The sequence below is a fragment of the Gouania willdenowi genome, chromosome 3 (assembly GCF_900634775.1).
Source record: "Gouania willdenowi chromosome 3, fGouWil2.1, whole genome shotgun sequence".
Lineage (NCBI taxonomy): Eukaryota > Metazoa > Chordata > Actinopteri > Blenniiformes > Gobiesocidae > Gouania > Gouania willdenowi.
The window spans coordinates 12,466,792-12,493,487 of NC_041046.1; the positions used below are offsets into that span (position 1 = coordinate 12,466,792).

General features: G+C 41.6%; 1 protein-coding gene across 1 annotated transcript in view; it reads left to right on the forward strand.

The window, feature by feature from the left end:
- The window catches only part of tars3 (threonyl-tRNA synthetase 3), a 28,735-nt gene extending 2,574 nt beyond the window's left edge, over positions 1-26,161 (forward strand). The window contains exons 2-19 of the mRNA XM_028441997.1: positions 7,340-7,426; positions 7,499-7,686; positions 7,840-7,963; positions 8,902-9,026; positions 9,215-9,332; positions 10,247-10,311; positions 10,433-10,511; positions 11,237-11,383; positions 13,366-13,464; positions 19,556-19,722; positions 19,822-19,984; positions 20,107-20,244; positions 23,241-23,318; positions 23,390-23,490; positions 24,253-24,357; positions 24,576-24,648; positions 24,747-24,861; positions 25,581-26,161. Of these exons, the coding sequence (XP_028297798.1) occupies positions 7,340-7,426; positions 7,499-7,686; positions 7,840-7,963; positions 8,902-9,026; positions 9,215-9,332; positions 10,247-10,311; positions 10,433-10,511; positions 11,237-11,383; positions 13,366-13,464; positions 19,556-19,722; positions 19,822-19,984; positions 20,107-20,244; positions 23,241-23,318; positions 23,390-23,490; positions 24,253-24,357; positions 24,576-24,648; positions 24,747-24,861; positions 25,581-25,729 (2,121 nt within the window). The 3' untranslated portion in view covers positions 25,730-26,161. The remainder of the gene's footprint in view (positions 1-7,339; positions 7,427-7,498; positions 7,687-7,839; positions 7,964-8,901; positions 9,027-9,214; positions 9,333-10,246; positions 10,312-10,432; positions 10,512-11,236; positions 11,384-13,365; positions 13,465-19,555; positions 19,723-19,821; positions 19,985-20,106; positions 20,245-23,240; positions 23,319-23,389; positions 23,491-24,252; positions 24,358-24,575; positions 24,649-24,746; positions 24,862-25,580) is intronic.
- Positions 26,162-26,696: the final 535 nt, after the last annotated feature.

Below are 26,696 nucleotides of genomic sequence, written 5' to 3' on the forward strand. Positions count from 1 at the left end.
ACACACACACACACACCCACACACACGTACAGAGAGAGAAAGGGAGAGAGAGAGAGCACACACACAGGCATGCGCACGGGCGCACGCACACGCCACACCCATCCCAAGAGAGAGGTGGCTCCCCTCACTGGCCAGTTTAGTGCACTACACACTTGTGACACAACATTGTGATTTCTCACTTCTCCCCTGCCGATAGAATAGTGCCATTACACACAGACACTATTTTTATTTTTATTTTAAATTTTATTTTGATTTCATGTTTGATGGGCAACACACACTCAAACACACACTATGATGAATACAGTATTTCATTTTATTTTATTTTAATATTACTGTTACCATCATTATCATTTTTTATTATTTAAATTGTTAGTTTCTGTTGGCTTTGTGGTTGTCCCCTGAAGAAACGACATCTTCAATGAAAGAATGAAATCACCTTCAACTCTTACGCTAATGGAATGTCAACATCATTCAAAGGACCAAGCATCAGAAGGAAATGGACAATCAAAGGTGTGTGACCTTTCAGGACTCAAGGACTCAACTCCCATTCAGCAAAGCAATGCTGAAATAACTCGCTCAGTCCCAAGTCAACTCTTCATCGTCTATGAATGGGCCGCATGCCAATGCCCCATCATCAAAGACTGAGAACCTGTGGGCGTCGGAGTGGACACTCCCCCCACCAATGAGTTGCGAGTTAAACGCCACGACTACTGCCTGAATGATGGGCAGCAACTGCAGACTGGTCACACGTCTGCTGGAAATCTTCACCAAAAAGACACTGTTTCAAAAGCCACAAGGATACCAAGCCACAAGAAGTCCACCACAGCCTTTGGTGGTAGTGCGCACGCACACGCACAGGCACGCGCACGCACAGAGCTAAATCACTTTAGCCTTGAACTTTGGCATGGAGGGGGACAACTAGCAAATAGCCAACAAGCTTCTCCTTCGCACAATACTAACCCCTCTATCTTCTGACTGTGCACTAGATTATTTTGTTTTCATTTATTCTCTCACACGCAGACAGACCAGACATACAGTCACACACCCACATTCACAACTATGAGAAACACAGGACCACCAGAACTTCACACAGAACCCTTCTGTTTGCCACATGAGATCAAGTGTGCCCATCATTTATCTTTGCTTTTATTCATTATGTTGCTCATTTATTTACACTGCTTTGGCCTTTATGAGAAAACAACAAACAAAGGGGAAGAAAATAGTGTTACTAAAAGGTTGTTTTTGTTTGCTTTTCTTTCATTTATTTTCTTGATTGAGGGGAGGACCCCCACAATGCAAGTTACATCCGCTGAAGACAGAGCCCTCTGTTGCCTCAGCTTTTGGAGCTGAAGTTTTAATTTTTATTGGCCATGATTTTTTTTTTTGAGCTCACACGTTTTTCTCCTTTGTTATTTCTGAACGATTCTTCTTTTTCTCTTTTGTTTTTACTCAATTTCAGGAAAATTGAGACAGAGATTGAGGACTGCAGCCTCAACAAGTTTAAATTTTGACATTTTTTTGACCGATACCCTCGTAAACAATCTGTACCTTACCCTTTTTGAAGCTGCTTGCGACATACAGCCTAGTTCAACATTCATTGTTTTCATTTTGCGCGCTTCCCCCTTACCGCGTCGGACTGTCTGGCCGGCCCAAAGCCACTCAACAGCAGGGGGGGGGTACCAAATTTTTCCTGAGAAAAAATGTCCCATTAGTTGCTATGAGTACATAGGCAATTACTTTTCAAACAAGAAGTCCTGGTTTAATGTGCAGAAAAAGGATAAACCTTGCTAGGGAAAGCACTCTTCGGGGGATAGCGGTCCACCTGATTTGATACATGCTTGGTAACCGAATACCGTTCTGAACAAATTTCTACGTTCCCTTAGAGTGAGGGTTATTAGAGGTTGCGTGCTCCGTTCAATGTTGAGTGATATTAGAGGTGCCCAGAAAGTTCTGACAGTTGAGTTTCCCTCAGGTTGCAGACCGAGGTTGAGTAGACTGCCGATTCAGAGGTTTTTTTCTTAGACTTCTGGAGTTTATGGTGGTTGAGAGTAGACTGCCGATTCAGAGGTTTTTTTTCTTAGACTTCTGGAGTTTATGGTGGTTGAGAGTAGACTGCCGATTCAGAGGTTTTTTTTCTTAGACTTCTGGAGTTTATGGTGGTTGAGAGTAGACTGCCGATTCAGAGGTTTTTTTTCTTAGACTTCTGGAGTTTATGGTGGTTGAGAGTAGACTGCCGATTCAGAGGTTTTTTTTCTTAGACTTCTGGAGTTTATGGTGGTTGAGAGTAGACTGCCGATTCAGAGGTTTTTTTCTTAGACTTCTGGAGTTTATGGTGGTTGAGTTATTCCCAAACTCTTATTTTTCAAGAGCGGTGGTTGAGTTTCCTGCTGATTCAGAGATTCTTTTTTACATTTCTGGAGATGGACAGCGGTTGAGTTTCCCCCGCGGACCGGGGTTGAGTTTGGTTATTGTGCATGGCCGTGCGATTGCTGCCTGATCAGCAGCTAGTAGACTGTCAGTACTGCGAGGGACAATACTCTAAGTGTAGACTCCGCCAAGGCGGAAGTAAAAAGGAGCGTACCTCTTAGTAATCAGATGATACCAGTAAAAAGCAATTAATTAACACTAAAAGGTTGCCAAGCATGGGGGGGCAATAAGAGCTCATTGACCCCGAGAGACGAGGTGGACTGGCTATCGCCATTGGTGGGTTAGATGAGACCTATATTCCACTTAGACACTGCAGCAGAACCTTGTGAATGCATGGACGTGAAAATTGAGGCATGAACGTGTGCGGTGCATGAATGACTGAATGATGACACGTTACGTATGCCTGAGAGAACCGCGTTGTGAGTGCGAATGTGCCGTGGACGTGTCATTGAGTGATTGACCGATGAATGGCTGCTTGACTACACATGTTCCTCTGTTTCACCTTCTTTTCCTCCTGGGTTTTGATGCACTAGATCTTCTCCCTGTTTTTGCCAATTATGTAGTGGGGTGTTCAGAAAACACTGCTGCTTGTTAAAAATTAAGGTTTTAGGCCTTGGGCCTTCTAAAAAGTTTACCAGGTTTTAAAGGGTTTTTTTCTGGGTGTTTAAAAACACCAAACGACGTTTTTTTATATATGATACCACTTTCAGTGGAATGACTGGCTTTGACCTTGACTGACCTTACATGTTCAGTGTCCATGTTTTTTTGTTGTTATATGTGTATACTCGTTGTGGTGTGCACTTGTCTACGTCTTCGTCTTAGTTGTTGTTATTATGTAGCTTTTTCCAAAATACAGGTCGCTGTAAGGAGACGAATCAGATCCAACTAAAGAAAAGAGATATTTTAAATTATCCAGTTAAGTCTTAATGGTTTCCTCTCTTTCTGTTTCTGAGTGTTTCCTAACAGAATGCCACCGCCTTCTCGACTCCGATCCTTCCTCTTCGCCGCCATGCCTGGTCACTGCTCTTATGATGAAGGATGAGAATTAAAGGGAAGTATTGTCCATAACTGTAACTGGGAAGCAAAGGGGAAATAGATTGAAATAGACACGTGACAATATGACATATTGTGGATGTTCTAACATAATATCTATTCCAGAGACTACAGCGACTTCCAATCCAACTGCGAAAGTGGGGACAGATCTTCAAATTTCCAAAAGGAGCGTACAGTTGACCCTGGCTTTGACCTTTATGGCTGAGGAGAAGGAGGTCGAGGAGGTTGGAGGGCACAAAGGCAGGCGGACACAAGAGAGAGGAAAACGGAGACACATCCAAAATGATCAGATAAGTGATTTTCCAATGATATTTATCATATGGTTTTAAGAATCCAAATGTATTCTTATGTAAAAAAGGGAAGGGAGGGGCCAACGTCCCTCTGATTCTTGATTTATATTTTATCATAGGAAAATATACCTCAAACCCTCCAACCATTTTCTTCTTGTTCCAACAGCACTTAGCGTGCAAGACCATAAAACACCTTCACTGGGTTTAGACACTTTTAAGGGAAAAAATTAAGTGTTCTCAACATTGGGTTGGTGGCCCAATCTGGGTCGCCTGAGATTTAAAAAGGGTCCTCCTGAAATTCTTGATAATTGATTGAAATAAGAGATAGTTTAAAGTTAAGTAACTTCCAAGCATTTAAGGAAGCTCTCCAAACCGTGCTGGGGCTCGTCACCCCTACGAATGGGATAAATACAGAGAGCAAAAGACAATATGATTGTTCGACTCAACTTAACTTTAATTCTGTCTAACCTTAAAGGGCCAATAATCTTGCTAAACTCTGGTTCAGACACAGAATAGGAGACACTTTTGCCACCAATTGACCTTCAAAATTAAGTAAATTACATCTCAAATAATAATTATGCTCTATAAAAGAATTAGGCTATGTGAATAGGTGTGGAGTGTTAACATTATTCAGAATAAATAAAGGATAGAATAAGATTTCTCCTTCACAAATAAGAGATAGCAACGAAAAATGAAACAAACAATTTAAATAAATAAATAACATTATTTATTTATTTGGTTAAACTCATTTAGCTTTCTCACATCTCCATGTCTCCCAATTGTATGTATTCATCTTGAGAAGACATGTAATCACACTCCACACTTCTCCGTCTGACTTGCATGTCCTTCTCCGTCTGACTTGCATGTAATTCTCCGTCCGACTTGCATGTCCTTGTAAACAGTGGTTCTCAAATTGTTGCTTCTCACCAGGTAAGTAGATGTACCACAGATAATCACTGCAACTCCAGCTATGCTTCTTCTTACTCCAGGAAAAGAAAATCGAATTAATACTTCCTGCTTTTCTTTCAGCCTCATATTTTCCCACTCGCGTGCGAATGCTACAGATAACATTGAGCTAGCACGGCTAAAAGCTCACTAACCCACACCTAACCATTGTGTGATTGTGCAGCAGCACCTTTTAGGATCTGAAAAGCTCTCAGATCCTGACCTCTGACCTGTCTCTGCCTTCCTGGCCATACTAACTATTCATTTAGTTAGTTAACTAAACCTAACACCCCTAAACTTTTATTCTATTCTATTCTATTCTATTCTATTCTGTTCTGTTCTGTTTTGTTTTGGGTGAGTTTGGTTTTGGTGTGTTTCCCCCCCCCCCCGTTTTTTTTCTGTCCAGGTACCAGCTAAAGCCTACCAGGTACCAGGTACCAGCTAAAGCCTCAGTAGTGGGATCGCGCCTGTGTTCAGGTACCAGCCAATCCCAAGAGTTCTGTTTCGGTGTTTTTCCCCCTCTTCTGTTCAGGTACCTTCCGATCCCAAGAGAGGTTGCCAGGTGTGTGGAGACTACCCTTCCTCAGACAACAACCAATCATCTACAACGCCGACCGAAATGAACGACCCACACGGCAGTGAAGGTCGCACAGCGGGCGACATGGATCCAAGATGATTGCCGAGACCAGCTGATGCTGAGACGGAGGCTGACCGAACAATGAAGGGGGAACCGACAAGGCCACTGAGACACACACACACAAGAAAACTCTCTAGAACAAGGGCCTAGCTTTGTTTATAAGCCACACCAAATGCTCATAGCTAGGTTGAGGGACAACAACCTCACACCTAGCTGCAGGAATACATTCATAAACCCTTCTGCTACGATTGAGGAAAATACTCAAGGTTCTTCACTCATGATGCTATTGGTTACCCCAGTTACCACTGAACTCAGCCGATGAAGACGAGTGATGTCCTTGATGCAAATGATGATTTTTGCTTATCTAGATGCAATAAAGGATGATTTTTGATGATTCATGCCATTAATAATAATGATGAAGAAGTTTATTTCCACATTTTTCTTGATATATCTGTGCCTCACAAAAGAAGAATATATCCAATGTATGACAATAACGATGCTAATGGTTAACCCTGACAGACAGCAAAGGTGGAATATAATAATTTTGTTTCTTGATTTGGTCGTTGAGGCGACCAAAAGTGGGGAATGTCATGGCAAATTTTATATTCATCATCATATCCTCAAATGTATGTTCATGTGTACAATTTGTCATGTTTTAATACATGACGACTCCATTAATCTTTACACTTTTGAACAGCTGAATCATGATTAAACAGTACAGATCGTATTATTCTCAGTGCAGCACAGTCTCTGCCAAGGCTCACATGCAGACACACACTGACGCACACAGTTATCAAGACAGATAAAGACTGGAGCCAAACCTTCTCATAACATCTTCATCATCCTCAAATCTTTCCACTATGGGCATCTGACTCCCTCCCTTTTGTCTCTCACTGTTGGGACCTATTCTTATCTGTATAAAAAGCTTAAGCTTTGAAACTGTTGGAGCGGGGCGCGGCACTTCCTTCGGGCGTCCACTTGGACGGACGCTAATTTTGTTTCACTTTGTTCCATCTTGTACCTTTTTTACTTAGCCTTAGAATAAACCTTTTTTATAAAACCATCAATACTTCTCCTGGACTCCATCATTCAACCAGAGCAATGAATCATGTCTCAAATGAGGTCAACCGTAAATTCTGCCGTAACAATGTGATATTTGGATATTTAAGGTTATACGTGAGTTTTATGTTATAAGCTCACCACACAGAGGGGAAACACAGCGTTGGCACATTATTCACATATTAGGACTTCCAGCATCAATAACTCTAACGAAATGTCATCGGTGTGAGGTGGACAGATCATTTTAGCTAACACAGCTGTATTTTCAGCAGCAGAAATAGCATTTGTGTCAATGTGCAGCCGGGTGTGCGGGGAGCGTTCATTAATAACAAGTATCACACAAACAGAACAAGATTTAATTTTAAAACAGATAAACGCTGCTTTTCTTGGTTTTTGATTTTTCTGTATTTCTGTTTTGGTTTCAAGTAAGTAAAACAAAATGACCACACTGTTTATTTGTTATTTTTTATTAAATAAACTGAATAACCAAGGAACGAACGGTACACAGATTTTTTGAACCAAAATTGTTTTTATACTCACACCAGGTAAAGCGTCTAATATCCAAATTTACAGTGTTCATGAAATGCCAGTGAGAGATCAGGGAATACACACAGGTAAGTTATGTTCTGAAACTTGTTTTTTTATCATACAAACACTACAATATGCCGTTCAAAATCATACATTGTGCATATACACATTCAGCCTTCCAGGGATTTGTAAGCTTTTAAATCAGCCAGTGTAAGAGCACTCTATGTAATTACTTAGTAGTTAACAATGTCTGGATAAGAAGCGGCTGCTAAAAGACTGGGTTCTGTGGTCCCCTCCAGTTAGCTGTAATTTCTAAAGATGTCTTTTCCATGTGTTTTTAAGTGAGTTGTAATTACAACCTTTCATAACTCCATGGAAACAGTTTTTTTTTAATCAACAGGTTAAAACCCATGAGGTAAAACCAGGTGACAAACAGAAGAAAGAGAAGAAGCAGGATAAGGGGCCAGGGGTTGGAGCTGTGAAAGAGGCAAGTCAATCATGCTCACATTATTCTACGTAAACACAAATGAACTGAGGGCTCTATTGGGTTTTACTGCAGCTGAAGCCATTGCCAAGATACATCGCGGAGCGCCTCAGCCTTTATGAAGAGCTCAAGAGGGAAAGTGATGCACTACTGGCTCAAAAAGCTGCCGACAGCTGGCCAATCACCATCCAGCTGCCAGATGGACAAAAGGTGGTGGCAAAGGCGTGGATCACCACTCCATACCAGTTGGCCTGTAATATTAGGTTAGTGCTTTAAGTTAAATAATGACCTAATAATGATCATTCTGGGATTATACCAATGATTGGTGCAACATTTGTGTAGTTTGCTTTTTTGCATAGCATCACTAATATGAACATGGAATTATAGATTCGAACACACTCCTCTTAATCCCTCAGTCAGGGCCTGGCTGACAATGCTGTGATATCTCGAGTCAATGGGGAGCTGTGGGACCTGGACCGCCCACTAGAGCATGACTGTTCTCTGGAAATACTGCACTTTGACAATGATGATGCTCAAGCTGTGAGTGCACTATACGATCAATGAGTAAAACTTCCTGAGTGATAGAACCTGCACTGATATTATCAGTATTAATAGAGGGTTTTTTGGTCTTGTTGCTTTTTTACTTTTCATAATTGGAGATTGTGTTAATTTCCAAAAATAATGTAATGACTAAGAGGAAATAGAAATCTACACCTTGGTGATGACTGATGTTGTATCAGCCGAGGGACACAGGACACTAAATCGTGTAGAACAGTACTTTCAGGGCCACAGATTTTAGGTGACAAAATTAGTAATTTCAACATTAATGGGCTCTTGTTTGCACCTCTACAATAATTGATATGTAAAGTATTCAAAGCATTGAAAATATCCAAGCAATATGGGACAGATAACAGTCTCAGCAGGATCTTCACCAATTTTATTTATTTTTGTGAAATTTTGTGGAATCATTTGTGGAAGTTTGCAGGATTTTGAAAAAATTAAAAGTTTTTTCAACAATTTGAGATTAAAAATGCTTGTCATCAAGTGATATAAGCATGGGGAAACTGTGTAACCCTGCAAATATTGTGGAATTACATTGAATTTGTATATTTGGATTGGCTAAGATATCTACAAATAAATTAGTTGGCAATTTATTTAGTATTATTATACAATTTATAATTATTGTATTCTGTCATCTTTACTTCCTCTTGCTGGCTGAATTAAATGTTCTTAAGGGCCGAAGGCCTTGAGTTTTACACGTGTTGTAGAAGGTAATACACAAAAGGAGAACAAGATTGCATGTTGAAGGCTAGGAGCTGAAATAGGGCTGCTTTGAAAATTGTAGTAACATCTTGTCTGTAGCAATTACAAAATCAGTCCCCAGAATGGACCCCTGTAAGGCTGGATTTGACTCATAGGACATGAGTTAACATATTTATACTCCAACAATGCAATGGAAACATTTTTCCTGTTCCCAGGTGTACTGGCACTCAAGTGCTCACATCCTCGGGGAAGCAATGGAGTGCTTTTATGGAGGTTACTTGTGTTGTGGACCGCCCATAGAAAATGGATTTTACTATGACATGTTCCTGGATGGACAGAAGTGAGCAGACACACACCACATGTTGCATTCATTGTGTCCCATGTTAAAAAAAAAAACTTCTCTTCTTCAAATTTGAAATGTATTCACAAGAGATTCCATTTTAAAGGTTTTCAAGAACATTGTAAAAAAATATCACTCATGTTATGTCTTAAAACTTGATCAAACTAATAATGATTTTCTGTTTCCAGGGGAGTTTCCAGTGGTGAGTTTGGTGACCTGGAGACTTTGTGTAAAACTGTGATGAAGGAAAAACAACCTTTTGAGAGGCTTGAAATCAGCAAACAGACACTGCTGAAGATGTTCAAGGTGGAGGAATAAACTACAGTGAACGAACCCCCAATTTCCACTGGATGCATAACTGCTGTGGAACAGCAACAGAGCTGATATGTTTCCTTAAAAGTCAATTTGTTAATTTCCACCACATGCGTATGTGCTCCATCACTGCTACCTAACTACTCCGTCATGTTGGAGCCCTCCTCAACAGATGCGCAAATCTTCTATTTTTGCCGGACACCTAAGCAGTGCTGCATAACCTGAGCAAAGATAAGCCTGTGCGGGACAGGAAGTAGTGCAAAAAACACAGATAAAATATAATATAATATAACATATTTTTATGAAAATAAAAATAAAATATCTTAATCCTGTAATTCAATCCTTGCTTGGTTCTTTTCAGGGTCACGGGAGTCTGCTGGTGCCTATATCCATCATACTGGACAGGGTGACAGTGGATCATGTTTCACAAATAAATCTTGTCCTTATCTATGTTTAAATCACAATAATCTCTACAAGGTCTACAAAGATCTACAGGGCAAGACCGAGTTGATTTCCTTCTGCTCCTCTGAAAGGATTCAATGAAGTGTTTGTATGGCTCTGTGCTTCTTTTTCTGTTGACTACAACTCGTTATATTGCACGATTACATGTGAATTTGCGTTCTCCTGAGTCCTCGCTGCAACAGATATACATCACAGATGGAGGCGGCGAGGAATGACGTACTGCAGATTACGCTGCAGTTATGGAGTAGTTATGCATCCAGTGGAAATTCGGTGTTAAAATCAGTCATGAAATCCTGAGGCATCTTTATTTTTTGGGGGGGGGCTTGTCAGAGTGGTGGCAGCGAATGGTAGTGATTGGAAAAGCAAAACAATATCTTAGTTATTTAATAAAACATGGGGAAAGGAACTCTTCCCCTAGGCTAAAGCACCTTTTTCTCCACTTCCAGTACAACAAATTTAAATGCAGGATACTGAATGAGAAAGTCACCACACCCACTACCACAGTGTATAGGTAAGGATGCTCAGCCATGAGAATTTTGTATCTGTGTTACTAAGAAAACTATGTTTTTAAGCTGTTCCTTGAGTCATTCACAGGCTTGTGAGTTTGTGAAAGTTTTTATACATCCTGATAGGTGCGGCCCTTTGATCGACTTGTGCAGAGGTCCTCACGTTCGACATACAGGCAATATCAAGGCCATGAAGATCTACAAGGTGGGAAAGAAAGGCCAATGACCTGTGTTTTTTGTGCCTTTACATAGCCTTAATTGTTGTCTTAGAGTGTGGCGTTTTTGCTTTGTACAATGCATCTGAAAATTCCAAAGCCTTATTCCAAAATGAAGTAATTATTGTTTTTTTTTTTTCGTGGCTGGGCCACTTAAGGACATTCAGAGTTGTGTTAAAGCATTATACTGTGAGATATACAGTATATTGGCTCGACTGTGTCCTTATGATTTCCATTATGGATGTCTCTTTAACTTGCCCCTTTCATCCGTCTCTAAATCTTGATGAGTTTTTCTGTTCTTGGTGCTGAAAACCACCTTGCCCCACCATCAATGTAGGGATGGCATTGGACAGGTGTTGAGTAGGGCTTGGTTTTCTCCTGATTCACCTGCTGCTCATCATCTGATGAAGTAAATATTTTAATCCCTCTCAAACATTATGTGGCAGCAGCACATGCATAAATGCACAAAACTATATAATTTCCCAGCAGTAGTCAATAGGGTTATAGTTTTTTTATTGTAAATATTATTTCTTTTCAAAGCTGGAAAATTACTCATATCCTTTGTATTTATGTAAACAACAAAACTGTGCTTCACATTTCTAATTAGCTTTTAGGAAATGTTCTGTTATTTCAGAAATAACTTTCCTTCCAAAGCTAATCTCTGTCATAGGAATTCTAACGTGTTTAAAATTCTCGTTGTAAATGTCTCATTCAGAACTCTTCCACCTACTGGGAGGGACGCACAGACATGGAGACCCTACAGAGAATCTATGGGATCTCCTTCCCAGACTCAAAGATGCTGAAGGAGTGGGAACACTTTCAGGAGGAGGCCAAGAACCGAGACCACCGAAAGATTGGAAAAGTGAGTAGTTCAGTCCAGCATTCATAGAGAACTCTACTTTGTACTGATCCACCTCCTGGGGGCTATGCTTTGAATTTATTTATTTCATTTTGTGTGATTAGGTTAGATTTTATTATATTTTGTTATTTCAGCTTTATATATAACATTAAAACAAATAATTAAAGTAACAGCTTACAGAAGCTAATTGAAAAAAACATTTAATTGTATTCCCTGGCTCTTTATCATCTAATGAAAGCAGAATTACTAGTTTTCTCCATTATCTCCAATTTCTCCTTTAATCCATTAGATGGAGCTGTGTTTCTTTTTTTGTCTTTGAAGACGCCCCAGCTGGTTTCCCAGCATGAGTAACAATGACAGCTGCTCCCCAGTTAGTCCTTAGTAAAACACAGCTCCACAGTGAGTTGGAGACCAGTGCCAAAAGTCACAAACTGGGTTAAAGATTGTACATGGTGGAGGTCATTCATCTCAACCCGTCATTTTGGTCCAAGCAGTGCTAAGATGCTGCAGCTTCGTCATTGTATAGTTTTCAGATTGTCTAATGCTGATGGTTCTCTTTATTCACCAAAGCACTGAACAAACTTGGTAGCTACCACATTGATAGGCAGTGTGTATTTAATAATTGATTTAAAAAAAAACCAAATTTGTAAAAGAATCAAGCAACAGTAATGATAATCATTTAGTCTTTGTGTCTTCCTGTACATTGTTTTTTTTATGTTCATTACAGTAAATATGAAACCGTTAATCAAAAGGTTTAAGGTCTCTTAGTCATCAGTTATCAATATTATTGAGATTCAGAAAACTGAAAACAGTTTCAGATACATCCCGACCAAGAAACATGAAAGACAATAACATAACAGATGGGGGGGACAGGTACGGGAGTACTGGGGAGCAGCCACAACAGGGCAGCGCTCCACTACTTGGATGAGAAGTATGAAAAAATGGGTTGGAAGAAGAGGTAAAAAAAGGCAAAAACCAAACTAGGCCCTTGTAGAGAGGGGCGGAGTTTAGGATCATGAAAAAAACTCTTCACCAAACATTGCGACAAAAACAAACAAACACAACATTCAATTCAATACAACCGCATGTTTGCACAGGGGATGGGTCTTTAGGATGGTTAGTTTGCAGGTCAGCCACAGGGTGGCGCTACCCTTATGGCTCACCTCCTGCTGCCTCTGAAGGGAGGGAGGAGGGGTTGGAGCCAGAGGAGATGGTGAAGAAACAGGTTGTGAATGTGGAAGTCAGAGTGTTTGTTTGAGATAAGCTTGCCATAGAGATGACGTTGAGAGTTCGTTAGCCGAGCCATATCGCAGGTGTTCATGGAAAGTAAGGGAAATGTCAGAGCGTCTAATCGACATACTGTCCATGGAGAGTGTGGAGAAAAAACAAGAGAAGTTGTTTTCAGATGGTCGAGCCACAATCCAATAATGTGACCATTTTCTTGAAGACAAACTCTCCATTCCTCTTAAAGTTCACCACGGTGGAATCCATCAGAGAGTTCTGAGAGTTCAGCTCTTTCTATCGATGACAACTGGCTTCCAATATTGCTGCCAACGTAATCTGAATTTTGCAGTAAATCTGGAAAATGCCAGATCCAATCAGCAGAAGACCTGTTTACATAATTCCAATCTGGTGGTGGACGTCTTCCACCTCCTCAGGACTTACGGACTCTCCCAATGCCCGTCTTCCGAGTTGAGAAATTTGACCAAAAGCGAAGAAAGACCAGCTGATCAATTCCATGATTTAGATTTAGGGTCGGGGTGCAGATAGAGGCTACTGTTGGGTTAAAACAAGACAAAAAAAGACAAAGAGAGCAAGGAGGAAAAAAAGGAGGGAGCGAGGGTAAAAGTGTCCAAGCAGGAAAGAGGCTCTGTGTGTATTTGTCTGGTGTGTGTGCCTGTGATGAGGGGATTCTAGCCTGCTATGTGATCGCCACTACCTACGGATAAAACAGCTTTGTTAAGTCATCTTTATCTATTTCACAGGATCAGGAGCTGTTTTTCTTCCATGACCTGAGCCCTGGCAGCTGTTTCTTTATGCCGCGTGGTGCTTTCATCTACAACACACTCACAGAGTTCATCAGGGTAGGTGTTTAGACCACATTACCTTTTTGGAAAAATTAGTTTTATTGGCCTTCGTCAATGTTTATTTGAAATATTCAGACTGCATTATATAGAACAAGTAGATACAGGTAAGATGAAAGATGTTAAATAATTTTTATGGTTCTGAATTCAATAATGTAAACGAGCAATGTTTCATTATTTTTTATACTGTATATTTAAACTTGGCACAAATGATAAGGGTGCAACTGCTCATCTCACTAATGCATGTTACTTTCAAATGTGACACCATTTAAGAGGGAAATAAACAAACTTTCCAACGCTATTTCCTAGAATAATTGGTTTCCATCCATCCATCCATCCATCTTCTCCCGCTTAGCCGTTTCCAGGTTGTGGGGGCAGCATCCTCAGTAGGGAGGCCCAGACTTCCCTCTCCCCGGCCACTTCCTCCAGCTCTTCCGGGGGGACCCCGAGACGTTCCCAGGCCAGCCGAGACACATAGTCTCTCCAGCGTGTCCTAGGTCTTCCCCGGGGCCTCCTTCCGGAGGGACGTGCCCTGAACGCCTCACTAGGGAGGCGTTCAGGGGGCATCCTGACTAGGTGCCCGAGCCACCTCATCTGGCTCTTCTCGATGCGGAGGAGCAGCGACTCTACTTTGAGCCCCTCCCGAATGACTGAGCTTCTCACCCTATCTCTAAGGGAGAGCCCAGCCACCCTACGGAGGAAACTCATTTTGGCCGCTTGTACCCGTGATCTTGTTCTTTCGGTCATGACCCAAAGTTCATGACCATAGGTGAGGGTTGGAACGTAGACCGACCTGTAAATCGAGAGCTTTGCTTTTTGGCTCAGCTCCCTTTTTACAATGACGGACTGGTGCAGACTGCATCGGTGCAGACTGCATCGGTGCAGACTCTGCATCACTGCAGACGCCGCACCAATCCGCCTGTCGATCTCTCGCTCCATCCTTCCCTCACTCGTGAACAAGACCCCGAGGTACTTGAACTCCTCCACCTGGGGCAGAACCTCATCTCCAACCCGGAGAAGGCACTCCACCTTTTTCCGGTCGAGAACCATGGACTCGGATTTGGAGGTGCTGATTCTCATTCCGGCCGCTTCACACTCGGCTGCGAACCGATCCAGTGAGAGTTGAAGGTCACGGTATGTTGGAGCCAACAGGACCACATCATCTGCAAAAAGCAGTGATGCAATACTGAGGCCCCCGAACCGGACCCCCTCAACGCCCTGACTGCGCCTAGAAATTCTGTCCATAAAAGTTATGAACAGAATCGGTGACAAAGGGCAGCCCTGGCGGAGTCCAACCCTCACCGGAAACGATTTCGACTTACTGCCGGCAATGCGGACCAGACTCTGACTCCGGTCATACAGGGAACGAACAGCTCCTATCAGGAGGTTCGATACCCCATACTCCCGGAGGACCCCCCACAGGAATCCCCGAGGGACACGGTCAAATGCCTTTTCCAGGTCCACAAAACACGTGTGGACTGGTTGGGCAAATTCCCATGACCCCTCAAGGACCCTGCTGAGGGTGTAGAGCTGGTCCACAGTTCCACGGCCAGGACGAAAACCACATTGCTCCTCCTGAATCCGAGGTTCAACTATCCGGCGGACCCTCCTCTCCAGTACCCCTGAATAGACCTTACCGGGGAGGCTGAGGAGTGTGATCCCTCTATAATTGGAACACACCCTCCGGTCCCCCTTCTTAAAAAGGGGGACCACCACCCCGTTCTGCCAATCCAGAGGCACTGCCCCCGATGTCCACGCGATGTTGCAGAGTCGTGTCAGCCATGACAGCCCCACAACATCCAGGGCCTTGAGGAACTCTGGGCGGATCTCATCCACCCCCGGAGCCCTGCCACCGAGGAGCTTTTTAACCACCTCGGCAACCTCAGCCCCAGAGATAGGAGAGCCCACTCTCGGGTCCCTGGGCCCTGCTTCCTGATTGGAAGGCATGTCGGTGAGATTGAGGAGGTCTTCGAAGTATTCCCCCCACCGATCCACAAAGTCTCGAGTCGAGGTCAGCAGCGCACCATCCGCACCATACATAGTGTTGACGGTGCACTGCTTCCCTTTCCTGAGACGCCGGATAGTGGTCCAGAATCTCTTCGAAGCCGTCCGGAAGTCGTTCTCCATGGCCTCACCAAACTCCTCCCATGTCCTGGCTTTTGCCTCGGCGACCGCCGTGGCTGCACTCCGCTTGGCCCGTCGGTACCTGTCTGCTGCCTCCGGAGTCCCACAGGCCAAAAAGGCCCGGTAGGACTCCTTCTTCAGCTTGACGGCATCCCTCACCCCCGGTGTCCACCAACGGGTTCGGGTATTGCCGCCACGACAGGCACCGACTACCTTGCGGCCACAGCACCGATCAGCCGCCTCAGCAACAGAGGCACGGAATATGGCCCACTCGGACTCAATGTCCCCCGCTTCCTCCGAGACATTGTTGAAGTTTTCCCGGAGGTGGGAGTTGAAGCTCCTTCTGACGAGAGACTCTGCCAGGCGTTCCCAGCAGACCCTCACTATACGTTTGGGTCTGCCGGGTCTAACCAGCATCCTCCCCCGTCATCGGAGCCAACTCACCACCAGGTGGTGATCAGTTGACAGCTCCGCCCCTCTCTTTACCCGAGTGTCCAAGACATGCGGCCGCAAGTCCGATGACACGACTACAAAGTCGATCATCGAACTGCGGCCTAGGGTGTCCTGGTGCCAAGTGCACATATTGACACCCTTATGCTTGAAGATGGTGTTTGTTATGGACAATCTGTGACGAGCACAGAAGTCCAACAACAAAACACCGCTCGGGTTCCGATCAGGGGGGCCGTTCCTCCCAATCACGCCCCTCCAGGTCTCACTGTCGCTGCCAACGTGAGCGTTGAAGTCCCCCAGCAGAACGAGGGAATCCCCAGAAGGAGCACTCTCCAGTACTCCCTCTAAGGAATCCAAGAAGGGTGGATACTCCGAGCTGCTGTTTGGCCCATAGGCACAAACAACAGTCAGGATCCGTCCCCCCACCCGAAGGCGGAGGGAGGCTACCCTCTCGTCTACCGGGGTAAACTCCAACGTACAGGCACAGTCGGGGGGCAAGAAGTATAGCCACCCCGGCCCGGCGCCTCTCTCCATTGGCGACTCCAGAGTAGAAGAGAGTCCAACCCCTGTCGAGAAGGCTGGTTCCAGAGCCCTTGTTATGTGTCGAGGTGAGACCGACTATATCTAGTCCGAACTTCTCCACCTCGCACACAAGCTCAGGCTCCTTCCCCGCCAGAGAGGTGACATTCCACATCCCTAACGCTAGCTTCTGTAGCCGGGGATCAGATTGCCAAGGCCCCCGCCCTGGACGACTGCCCGATCCACACTGCACCGTCCTCATATGATCCCTCCTGCGGGTGGTGGGCCTACGGGAGGGCAATTGGTTTCCAACAATGGAAAACATTTAATGCTCTAATTTTCAACAATAAAATATCTGTTTCACTTAGCCAACTGCTTCTTGTTTTTCTATTCGAATGAGCTTGTTGGATTTATCAATATTTCAATCGATATGTTGTGATTCTTATGTCTACATTTATATTGTCTTTGAAGCTATACAGGTCTAAAGTAGTAACGACATTATCTGCCCTTCATCATTAGTAAAAGTATTTTAATTTTGCGTATTTAGTGGAGGCTTTGCCATGTAAATTGTTGTGTCTAACCCCGAAATCGACACTTCTTCTGCTAGAATGTCCGCCATTGCATTTTTACTATCGATAGGATGCTTATCAACATTAGTCTGGCAGCCAATAGCAACACCCCAAAACACCTCATGGACCACTCTGTTTGTAAAAAGATGTCTGATTGGCTGAAAATTTGCAAGATTTCCAAAGCTCAAATACAGAGCCTAGAGAAGGTACAGAGATCCAATGTCCTCTCAGAACGCTTGGAATTACGATGTACTCAAAGGTTAGTATATATTTCTGACCAAATGAAGCAAAAAAAAAAAAAAAAAAAACTTGCATTCTGCAGCTTTAAGTAGTAAGTAAGTCGTAACTGTTTTAGGTAGGATAGGATGCAAGCGTCTTAATTGTTGGTTTAAAAACAGTTGTCACGATTAAATATGACCTGTTTTACATAATGACGTAAGTAATAATAATTTTCTTATTTTGCATAAGGAATGATTACTGATGTCATTTTCAGCTTTGTCTTATGTCTGTGTTTATCAACATGCCAACATGATAAAGTGTGTAGAATAATGTTTGTTGATTCCACTACAGAAACTAGATGTTCTTGCTCTGCAATTTTGGTAGATACGAGGGAAAAAAATCCTTATCGACATCGGTTAATTGGCCAAATTACTGATATTTTGCATGACTAGTCTAAACGTCTAATCAGGTTCAATGCTGCAATTCCACTGTTGGCTGTAAAATGCTAAACCACCAATCACTGTCAGATACCGTGAGGCTCCCTCTGTGCCAACCTTTTTTCGGTGCACTTGCTGTGATTACCATCTTTTTTATATTCAACCCAGTGAACTTTTGCAGTGATCAAGAGGCTCAAAAGTAAGCTGTGAGAAAACTGAGTAGTTTCAGTCAGCTCTACTTCTCATGAGGGCCAACAACAGAACTCAAATTGCATGTTTACAAAAAGTCTTGCTGAATGACATTATTTAACCTGCAAATCAAAAAGTCACAACTTTTTCAATCAGTGAAAAAGGTCTTTTGCATTAGTTGCTCTGCTGTGTGCATGGTTTGGGCAGTGAATAACTAATGTTCCTTGTCACTTGTTCAGATTAGGTTGAACAATCAAAACTCAACTCCTTCACATTGACAGAAAAACTGTTGTTTGTGTTGTTTACCCCCATCAGTGGTTCTCACTGTCACATGCACAAACCAGCCCAAAGCATTTTTGGTGGGATCATTGTTATTTTAAAACTTTGTATCCATCGAAATGTCAGTCATCTCGTTAATACTTTTGAAAATGTTATCATTCTGTTATAAAGCTTGTTCACTACTTTGAAGTTTATTCAAATTTAAGGAAAGTGATCAAAGATTTGTGTTAACTAAATTAATAAATACATTAAGTATTGTAAAGTCAAATGTTTTAAAATGAATGTGTTTCAGGAATCATTCTAAAGCCTCAGAACACTTGGGGTTTCCGCCATTAGTAACCACAGGAGTCGACACAGCATTATTATTAATGCATGAATTCCACTTAAAACTAACAGCTCTGACTCTTCATATTTTTTAAAAAATGTCCCACTTGCACTTTCAAAGGGACGTGAGCATCTTAAAGACTTTCTTAGCACTCACCCACAAACTGGACCAAACCCAGAGGACCTCAGACACAAACGGTGTGAGATCATTATCACATCACTCAAATCTGTTGAAGCCATGAGAAAAACAGCTCAACATGATGTGATCAACATATCGCCAACATACAGCTAAGCAAAGTTACACATCATGTAACCAGCTCAATTTTGGGTTTTTCAGACTACAATAGTAATTGATAAGCTTTCAGCACTTACTTTTGTACAGCATTATTTACATAAGTAATGCTGTCTGGGTATGTGCGCTCTTCTTCACAATTCTCCTGTGAGATTCACAGTTTCACATGTTTACAGCAAGTCTTCTAGTGCCAACAGCCTTCTGCTGCTGGCTGCTACGCAGAGCAACAGGCTGCTAAATGTTTAGTTCAAAGGCACCAAATAGAAAAACAATATAATTTATTGTGAGATGTGGACCTGGTTAGTTCAGGTGCTGATGAGTTTAGTACCCGTGAGATCAGTGCTTAATTTGTAAATCATCAGGTCCCGGAACACCAACCCAGTGTTGTTCCGGCAGTAAGAGAGAGACAAAAATTTCACGGAATAAAAATACATTTAAAACACCTTTTGCTAACTAAATGGGCCAATAATATCATGTCAACACAAACACCCTATTAACCTAAATGTTAAATAAAAGAATGATGAATCTGAGGGGAAAAAAAATTAAAAAAAATTAAGTGCTGGATCCAATCAAATACTTTAAGTGCTGGTCAAAATCTGGGAGGTGCCGGATCTTGCTCCGGCCCAAATTAGGCTCTGTGTGAGATTAAATTGTGTTTAATTTTTTGTGCTTTTGTTGTTTTTGTTAAGGATGAGTACTGGACAAGAGGCTTCCAGGAAGTGGCCTCCCCGAACATCTACAACAGCAAACTGTGGGAGACCTCTGGCCACTGGCAGCACTACAGTGAGAACATGTTCTCCTTCCCTGTGGAAGACGACATATTTGCCTTGAAGCCAATGAACTGTCCCGGGCACTGGTACTTTCAAATTAGCTTCCTCTGGATTTTTCTACTTCTCATATCTCTTTTCCTGCATGTCAGAGAGGTTTGATTTGCTCCTCTGTGGTGGTCCCGCAGCTTGATGTTTGGCCACAGGCCTCGCTCATGGCGGGAGCTTCCTCTGAGGCTGGCAGATTTTGGGGTCCTCCACAGGAACGAGCTGTCAGGGACTCTCACCGGGCTAACCAGAGTGCGACGATTTCAACAGGACGATGCTCACATTTTCTGCACAATGGATCAGGTTTGTGCATGACTGGCTTTTCCCAAGTTTAACATTATAGTTTCTTAATAAGAACATGTAGTGAAGCACATTTTCAAATAGTGAGTAGTTAAGTGTTTTTTTTTTTTGGTTTTTTCCCTCAGATTGAGTCGGAGATGAAGGGCTGTCTAGACTTTCTTCGCTGTGTGTACGGCGTGTTTGGATTTTCGTTTCAACTTCACCTTTCCACACGTCCAGACAAATGTCTGGGTGACGTTGAAGTTTGGAATCAGGCTGAGAAGGTAAGCATGACAAAGTATATCTCCTGCAACTCAAGTTAAATCATTACCAACTCATTTAAAGACTAGAATGTCAGAACTCAGGTGAAAGGTAACATTGATCAGAGGAAAAGACTCATTATAAATACGTACAATAACTTAAAAGTGATCTTCCTATCCCAGAAGCATAGATATGCTCAGTGATATTATTTTTTTTTTTTTTTTTGCTGATTGTAAATGCAGTGGTAGGCAGCACTGGGTTCTCTCAGATTATGAGTGTTGTCGTAGAATTTTTTTTTTATGAGAACAAAGACTGGAACTTTAATGATGGCCATTACCCCAACTGTAGAAGATGTTTTCACATTTCAAAAGGAAACACTCTGTTCTAACTTTGATCTTATTTCAAAATAGTTATTAGTTATTTTCAAATAATTCCTCTTGCTTTTTTTTAAGTTTCTCAGTTATCGCACTTGGAAAGTCACGTTCTAGCTTTATTTAATGCATTCTGTGTACGTCAGGGGTCTCAAACTCAAATTACCGGGGGGGCCCAGTAAGCAGAGTCTGGGTGAGGCTGGGCCGCATCAGGTATTTCACAAAAACACTTAGGTAAAAAAAAAATTAAATCTTCATAAACGTCATTACTAACAGTTCTTTAAAGGTAGGGTAGGCAACTTTCGAAGGCGAGCATGAATTTAAATGTAGCCTCCCTGACGGCTCCGCCTTTACCCCCCCTCGCCACTCCCCTCTATGCTCCGTCTCACTCACATGCATGTCCACAGCTGCTGCAGAAGAGGAGCTCAGCTCATCGCTTGTATTGTGTAGAAATGTTGTTGTCTCATGTCTCATTCAGCACTAAACACTAAACTTTACCATCATATATGTTAAAAACGTGACCAAAAACTCTGTCAGCGATGACGCGCTTTCAGTGTGAGCTTGTGCATGTGAGGAATAGAGAACGAGCAGGGAGACAGGCAGACGTGATTGGTTAAAAAAAAGAAACGGTTTGTTTTTTTCCATTGGTTGAAGTTATTACAGGTTTACAGCTGCTACAGTTGACATTAGATCTTAATTTCTGTCAGGACATAAAGACAATTTCAACCCAAAACTTAAAAAGATCTGGAGAACATTGCCAACCCTAGCTTTAATTTCAGGTATTCCACAAACAACTTTGGTAAAATTTATTACTAACAAATATTTAATTTCATAGGGTTCTTCTGAACATGAATGTAACATTGACAAACATGAACATTTCTTCTGAACATGGCTTCTCTTGCCTACTTCCTGCTCACTTGTTTAGCCAACCAGACGCACGGAGAACGTCATTTCCGCTTTGTCTTCCGGCGACAACAAGGCGGATAATGAACCACTCGGCAGCAATCACCTTTCTTTTTGCGCCCAATGTTCATGTATTTTGTGATGACATGAACATTGTGACATTTGTAGATGGTGGAAAGTACCGAGATAGAGAGCGGAGAAAAGGCGATCGCCAGTGGGGCGTTTACCATCTGTCGGGACAGTGGGATATTAGCCGATTATAGCCGATATGAACCATGGGACGCAGCCACAGAGGCGTTATTTATTGGCTTTTATTTTCCATAATAACACCATGGAATCAGCTGTACGTTCCAGCCAACATCGATGTTTCGTTGACAATAACCAAGGCGGGTAGGTCCCCTATGAGCCTCCAGCCTCGGAAGCGGGACGGCGGGTGCGAGCTGGCTGGGTGGGTGGCTCCATCTGAGGTGTGCTTCCCTTGGTGACAACGTCAACGCACAATGCTGTAAAGTGCCATTCATGTTGTAACAGACTGGGTCCTATGTAACTGAGTTATGTTCCACATCTAGTTTATTCAATGTTTAACAGGTGTTGTGGTTTCCCATGGCATTTGAAGCATCATTATGTGCAGCTTTCTCTGCCAATGTTTGTCTTTGTTTACAAGTGTTCTACTTGTTGATTGGCTGGGTGGCTGGGGAAGGGCGGACGTAAGCGGAGAATGAGGGGTGCTTAATGTTTTAAAGACTTCCATTAAAGGCTGATAAACCTTTGATAACGGCTTGAGTCATGTCATTACAATACAGTATAAAACACACGGGCCACACTAACATTACATTTTCACATTGACCTGCGGGACACAAATTATCGTCCCGCGGGCTGCGAGAATGAGACCTCTGGTGTACATGCTTTTAATTTATATCTGAAACATTGATAAACATATGGTTTTTAAAAAATCTTCACCAACATATTATCAAAACAAAGACAAAAACGTTTTTTAAACACAAGCATATAAATATTACCTTATTGTTACCTCTGCCAAGGAGGTTTTATCTGTTCATCGCGCATTGACATCTTGTAGGTGTTTGTTTATCAAAGACCTTGTTCATTTGTTTTACAATGTTAAAGTACTGTATACTATGGGACTGATTTACTAAAGATCTGCACAAACTTCACGACATGCACTGATAGACATTGCTGGGCTTCTACTTACCCAGTGGTTCCCAAACTTTTCCCCCCTTTGAAGAATAAAAAACTCCAGATTGTGCCATAAACCTGGAAACGCTTGCCTGGCCTAATTGAGTTTATTAGCACATATGACAGGCAGGTCTTAACTGTCACAAGGAGAAGATGCAGGGGAAACGAAGGGCAATGAAAGGAATAGATGTTAGATGTTAGAAGGTTAGTGACATCTGCCGTGGTGAAAAAACTACAAATTACCAAATATGGACTAAAAGCACATTTATAACACTTTCTGCTGATTTATTCTCAAAAATAACAAAGTGTGAATGTAAATCAAAGGAAAAGAGGCTACGAGGAACAAAAGTGAAACTAAAGAACGTCACATTGAGAATGGTTGCTCACACTCACCTTCCACTCAGAAATATGAATTATGTTGAATAAAACATCATGTGGATAAAAATGTCTCTGATCCCTTATTCTTGAACCACAGTGTCTGTTTTATTCAGAAATTGCCCCTCTTTCTTTAAATTGACCTAATGCATATGCCTGCTCTCCATGTCTGACAGCAACTGGAAAATAGCCTAAATAAGTTTGGTGAGCCATGGAAACTCAACCCTGGAGACGGTGCTTTTTATGGACCCAAGGTTAGAACATACCCTGCCTATCAATAGAATTCTTCTTTCTCATGATCTTTTACTCTCTGTGCTGCTTAAAGATTGATATTAAGATCAGAGATGCAATTGGGCGCTACCACCAGTGTGCAACCATTCAGCTGGACTTCCAACTTCCCATCCGTTTCAACCTGACTTTTATGGGGTGAGTGGAAACCTGTGTGTACTGTGCAACACCATGGATTACTGGTTCAAAACCTTAACGACTGTGCACACGAGCCATTGGCAATATATTGATAGTCAAGATATATTGCATTTTTTGTTTTGGCAATATTGAATATTGCAATACAATATTTTTATGATATAGCTTGTTTTTTTTTTTTTTAGGTAAAATATGAAACGGATTTCTGAGTGCATCCTAACACAGACCTATCCCTAAACAAGCCATACTGCAGAACTCACTCACTCGTACTGTCCCTTATAGGAGAAAAAGCCAAAAGTGGCACATATTGTGCATCTATTTGTTAATAAATGTGTCTCTATGGCATTTTGCATCAGCAAATTTAACCTAGAATTGTGTTTCGGGTCAGACTTTGACTTAAAAATATCAAGATTTATATTGTATATTGCTTTTTTGAGAATAGATCAAACTACTGTGAAGGGAACAGGTGACCACACATGTGCTTGTAGCTTTCTATGTATCAGGCTTATTGATTAATAAATCTCGTCAGCTGTTTGTGATGAAATAAATGGTGTTGTCCAGATCATTAGAAACACCAGCATTAAAAGTTCTAGGCTTACATGAGTGTCGGTGTGTACATTGAAGCACGATGAAGATCATACATTCATTCTAATTCTTGATCGTAGTTTCATTGCATCTACTGGCACTGCTTTTTAAAGTGTTTAATGGCTGCAGATGACCACAGGGAATATGCCTTATTTATTTTTGTCTTTGTTGCCATGACAGGAAGGATGGCGATGACAAAGCCCGGCCAGTTATCATCCATCGTGCCATCTTGGGCTCAGTGGAAAGAATGGTCGCTATTCTGACTGAGAACTATGCAGGGAAATGGTGAACGATTATCGTACAGCTGTTTGACTGCAGAAAATGTCAAATGATGTGCTTTGTGCTGTTCACATGGGATTACTCAGATGCTGCTTGTCATTTGATGCATTTGTTGCTCACTTCAGTAAATTATCTGGTTGGAAGGACATGATGCGATCGTTTTCTGTAGTATCTTGCCTCCTTACATCATACATGTAATTAAATCCTTTCCCTGTGTTCACCAGGCCTCTGTGGCTCTCTCCATGTCAAGTGATGTTGGTTCCTGTCAACTCTTTCTGTGAGGATTATGCTAAGAAGGTAAGTCCCATACGATCCAATAACTTTCACATTCCAGTGCAGCTCTTTGATCGTCAAACATCAAGCTTGTATTTACTAATGGTTTGTCCTCTTGTCAGGTGTGTAAGCAGTTTACAGACGCTGGTTTCACAGCAGATGCTGACCTGGACTTGGGTTGCCTTCTTAACAAGAAAATCAGAAATGCTCAGTTGGCCCAGTATAACTTCATTCTGGGTGAGAAAATTAATTGTGCTCCATATAATGCCATTTAAAAATGCCTAGCATTAGCAGCAGCTTCTGTTTATGTTTGAGTTGGCCATCTGTTCCATCCTGGTCTATTATGATTACTCAATAGGTACAGGTACATGGGTTATTTAATGTTGATGACACTGACTTCATTCTGATTGAAATCTTAGATTGTTATGAGAGTAGATAATTTTAAATCTGTAAAATTCTCACAGTTCTGTGGTTGATTAAATGGGTCTGACATTTTTACCATTAATTACATTAATTCCCACTGCTACTCAAGTGGATTTGTGATACAGTGTAGTATTCATTGTGAATTACCAATATTGTGTAATTCACAGTATTTCCCAATGGAGAATATGGGCTCTCAAACGATATTAAAAAAAATCAGTAAATTTCAGTATATCAGTATATTTGATTGGAAAACTATTCAAGAATAACAGCTAGTTTTCATCTAAGATAGTTCCCCATGCCTTTAGTGTGTTTTTTGTTTTTACTGGTGTATCAAAGAAGCTTTATTAATGTGTGATACTGTGGTAGAAATCTCACTGTATTTTTAAAAATGTTTAATGATAATTCAACTATCTCCTATGTTAGGTTGTGAAATGAGTGTCAGTAATTGACAGCCTGTTGAGATTTGACTGTGTGCTCCTTTGTTACATTTCTTGACTCATTTTAATCTGTTGTTTCTTATGGTGTGTTGGCAGTGGTCGGAGAGAAGGAGAAGATGAATAACTGTGTCAATGTGCGCACAAGAGACAACAAAGTCCATGGAGAGCTGCCTGTGTCAGAGGTGCTCACCCGCCTGACCCTGCTCAAACAGTCCCGGTGTCGTAACGCAGAGGAGGAGTTCTGATCAATGGGAAGCCAGGGAGAAAAGGGACAAGTGAAGAACCTTTGATGGACACCATCAGGGAAATGTTTATAAAAACAGATGAAGTCAAACACTATCATCTAATGTGATTAAATACGCTGTGTAATTGTTCTGTGAAGGAATCAAGTCAAATATACGATGTTTCTGTAAGTGGTTTTATCTGTGAGCTTTATCAAGCTAAGTAAGATTATTCTGTTTGAAAGAAGGTTTCCCAGTAAGTAAAAGGGTAAATGCAACTGTTTGGTAAATAAAGTTATATAATTTGGATACATAGGGACATTTTATTTTCTTTTTTTTAAAAGATTTTTTAACCGTTCCTGCCATATTTGGACAATTCTGCAATAAAATCGTTTATGTGGTTTAAACAGTGATTATTGATCCACAAGCAAAAATAAAGATTGATTTTCAAAAAGACATTACGTTTTGTAATACAGTTTCGTGTGTGTGCGTGTGTGGAGTCGTACACACATCTACCAAGAATACATTCAAATATCATTAGACGGTACCAAATCTAGTCAAAACTGTGATATATTCTAAAAGTGGAAGAGCATGACGACTAATGAAATTGACACACTAATCTTAATTTTACAAACTAATCCCATCCTTAATGCTCCTTTGTCAACAATGAGGACATGTTCACGTGCTTCCTGATGCATAACTGGTTATTATAATTTGATAGTATGTTCAAAACAGAAATGGTGTTTATCATACATTTTTTAAATTTATTTTTAATTTACAATTTGCAAAAAAAACACAACATGGTTACATAATGCATATCTATCACATATTTGTGGGTGGAGTGTATGGTGGGCGTGACAAATAAACGGAAGGTATGGCACAATTTTAAATGCTTTTATTGTAATGGGGAATCCGGACACATAGGCCTTAGTTTAGTTATTTTTTAAACATCAAACTTTCCATTACATGCTAAGTTACCTATAAATAAATA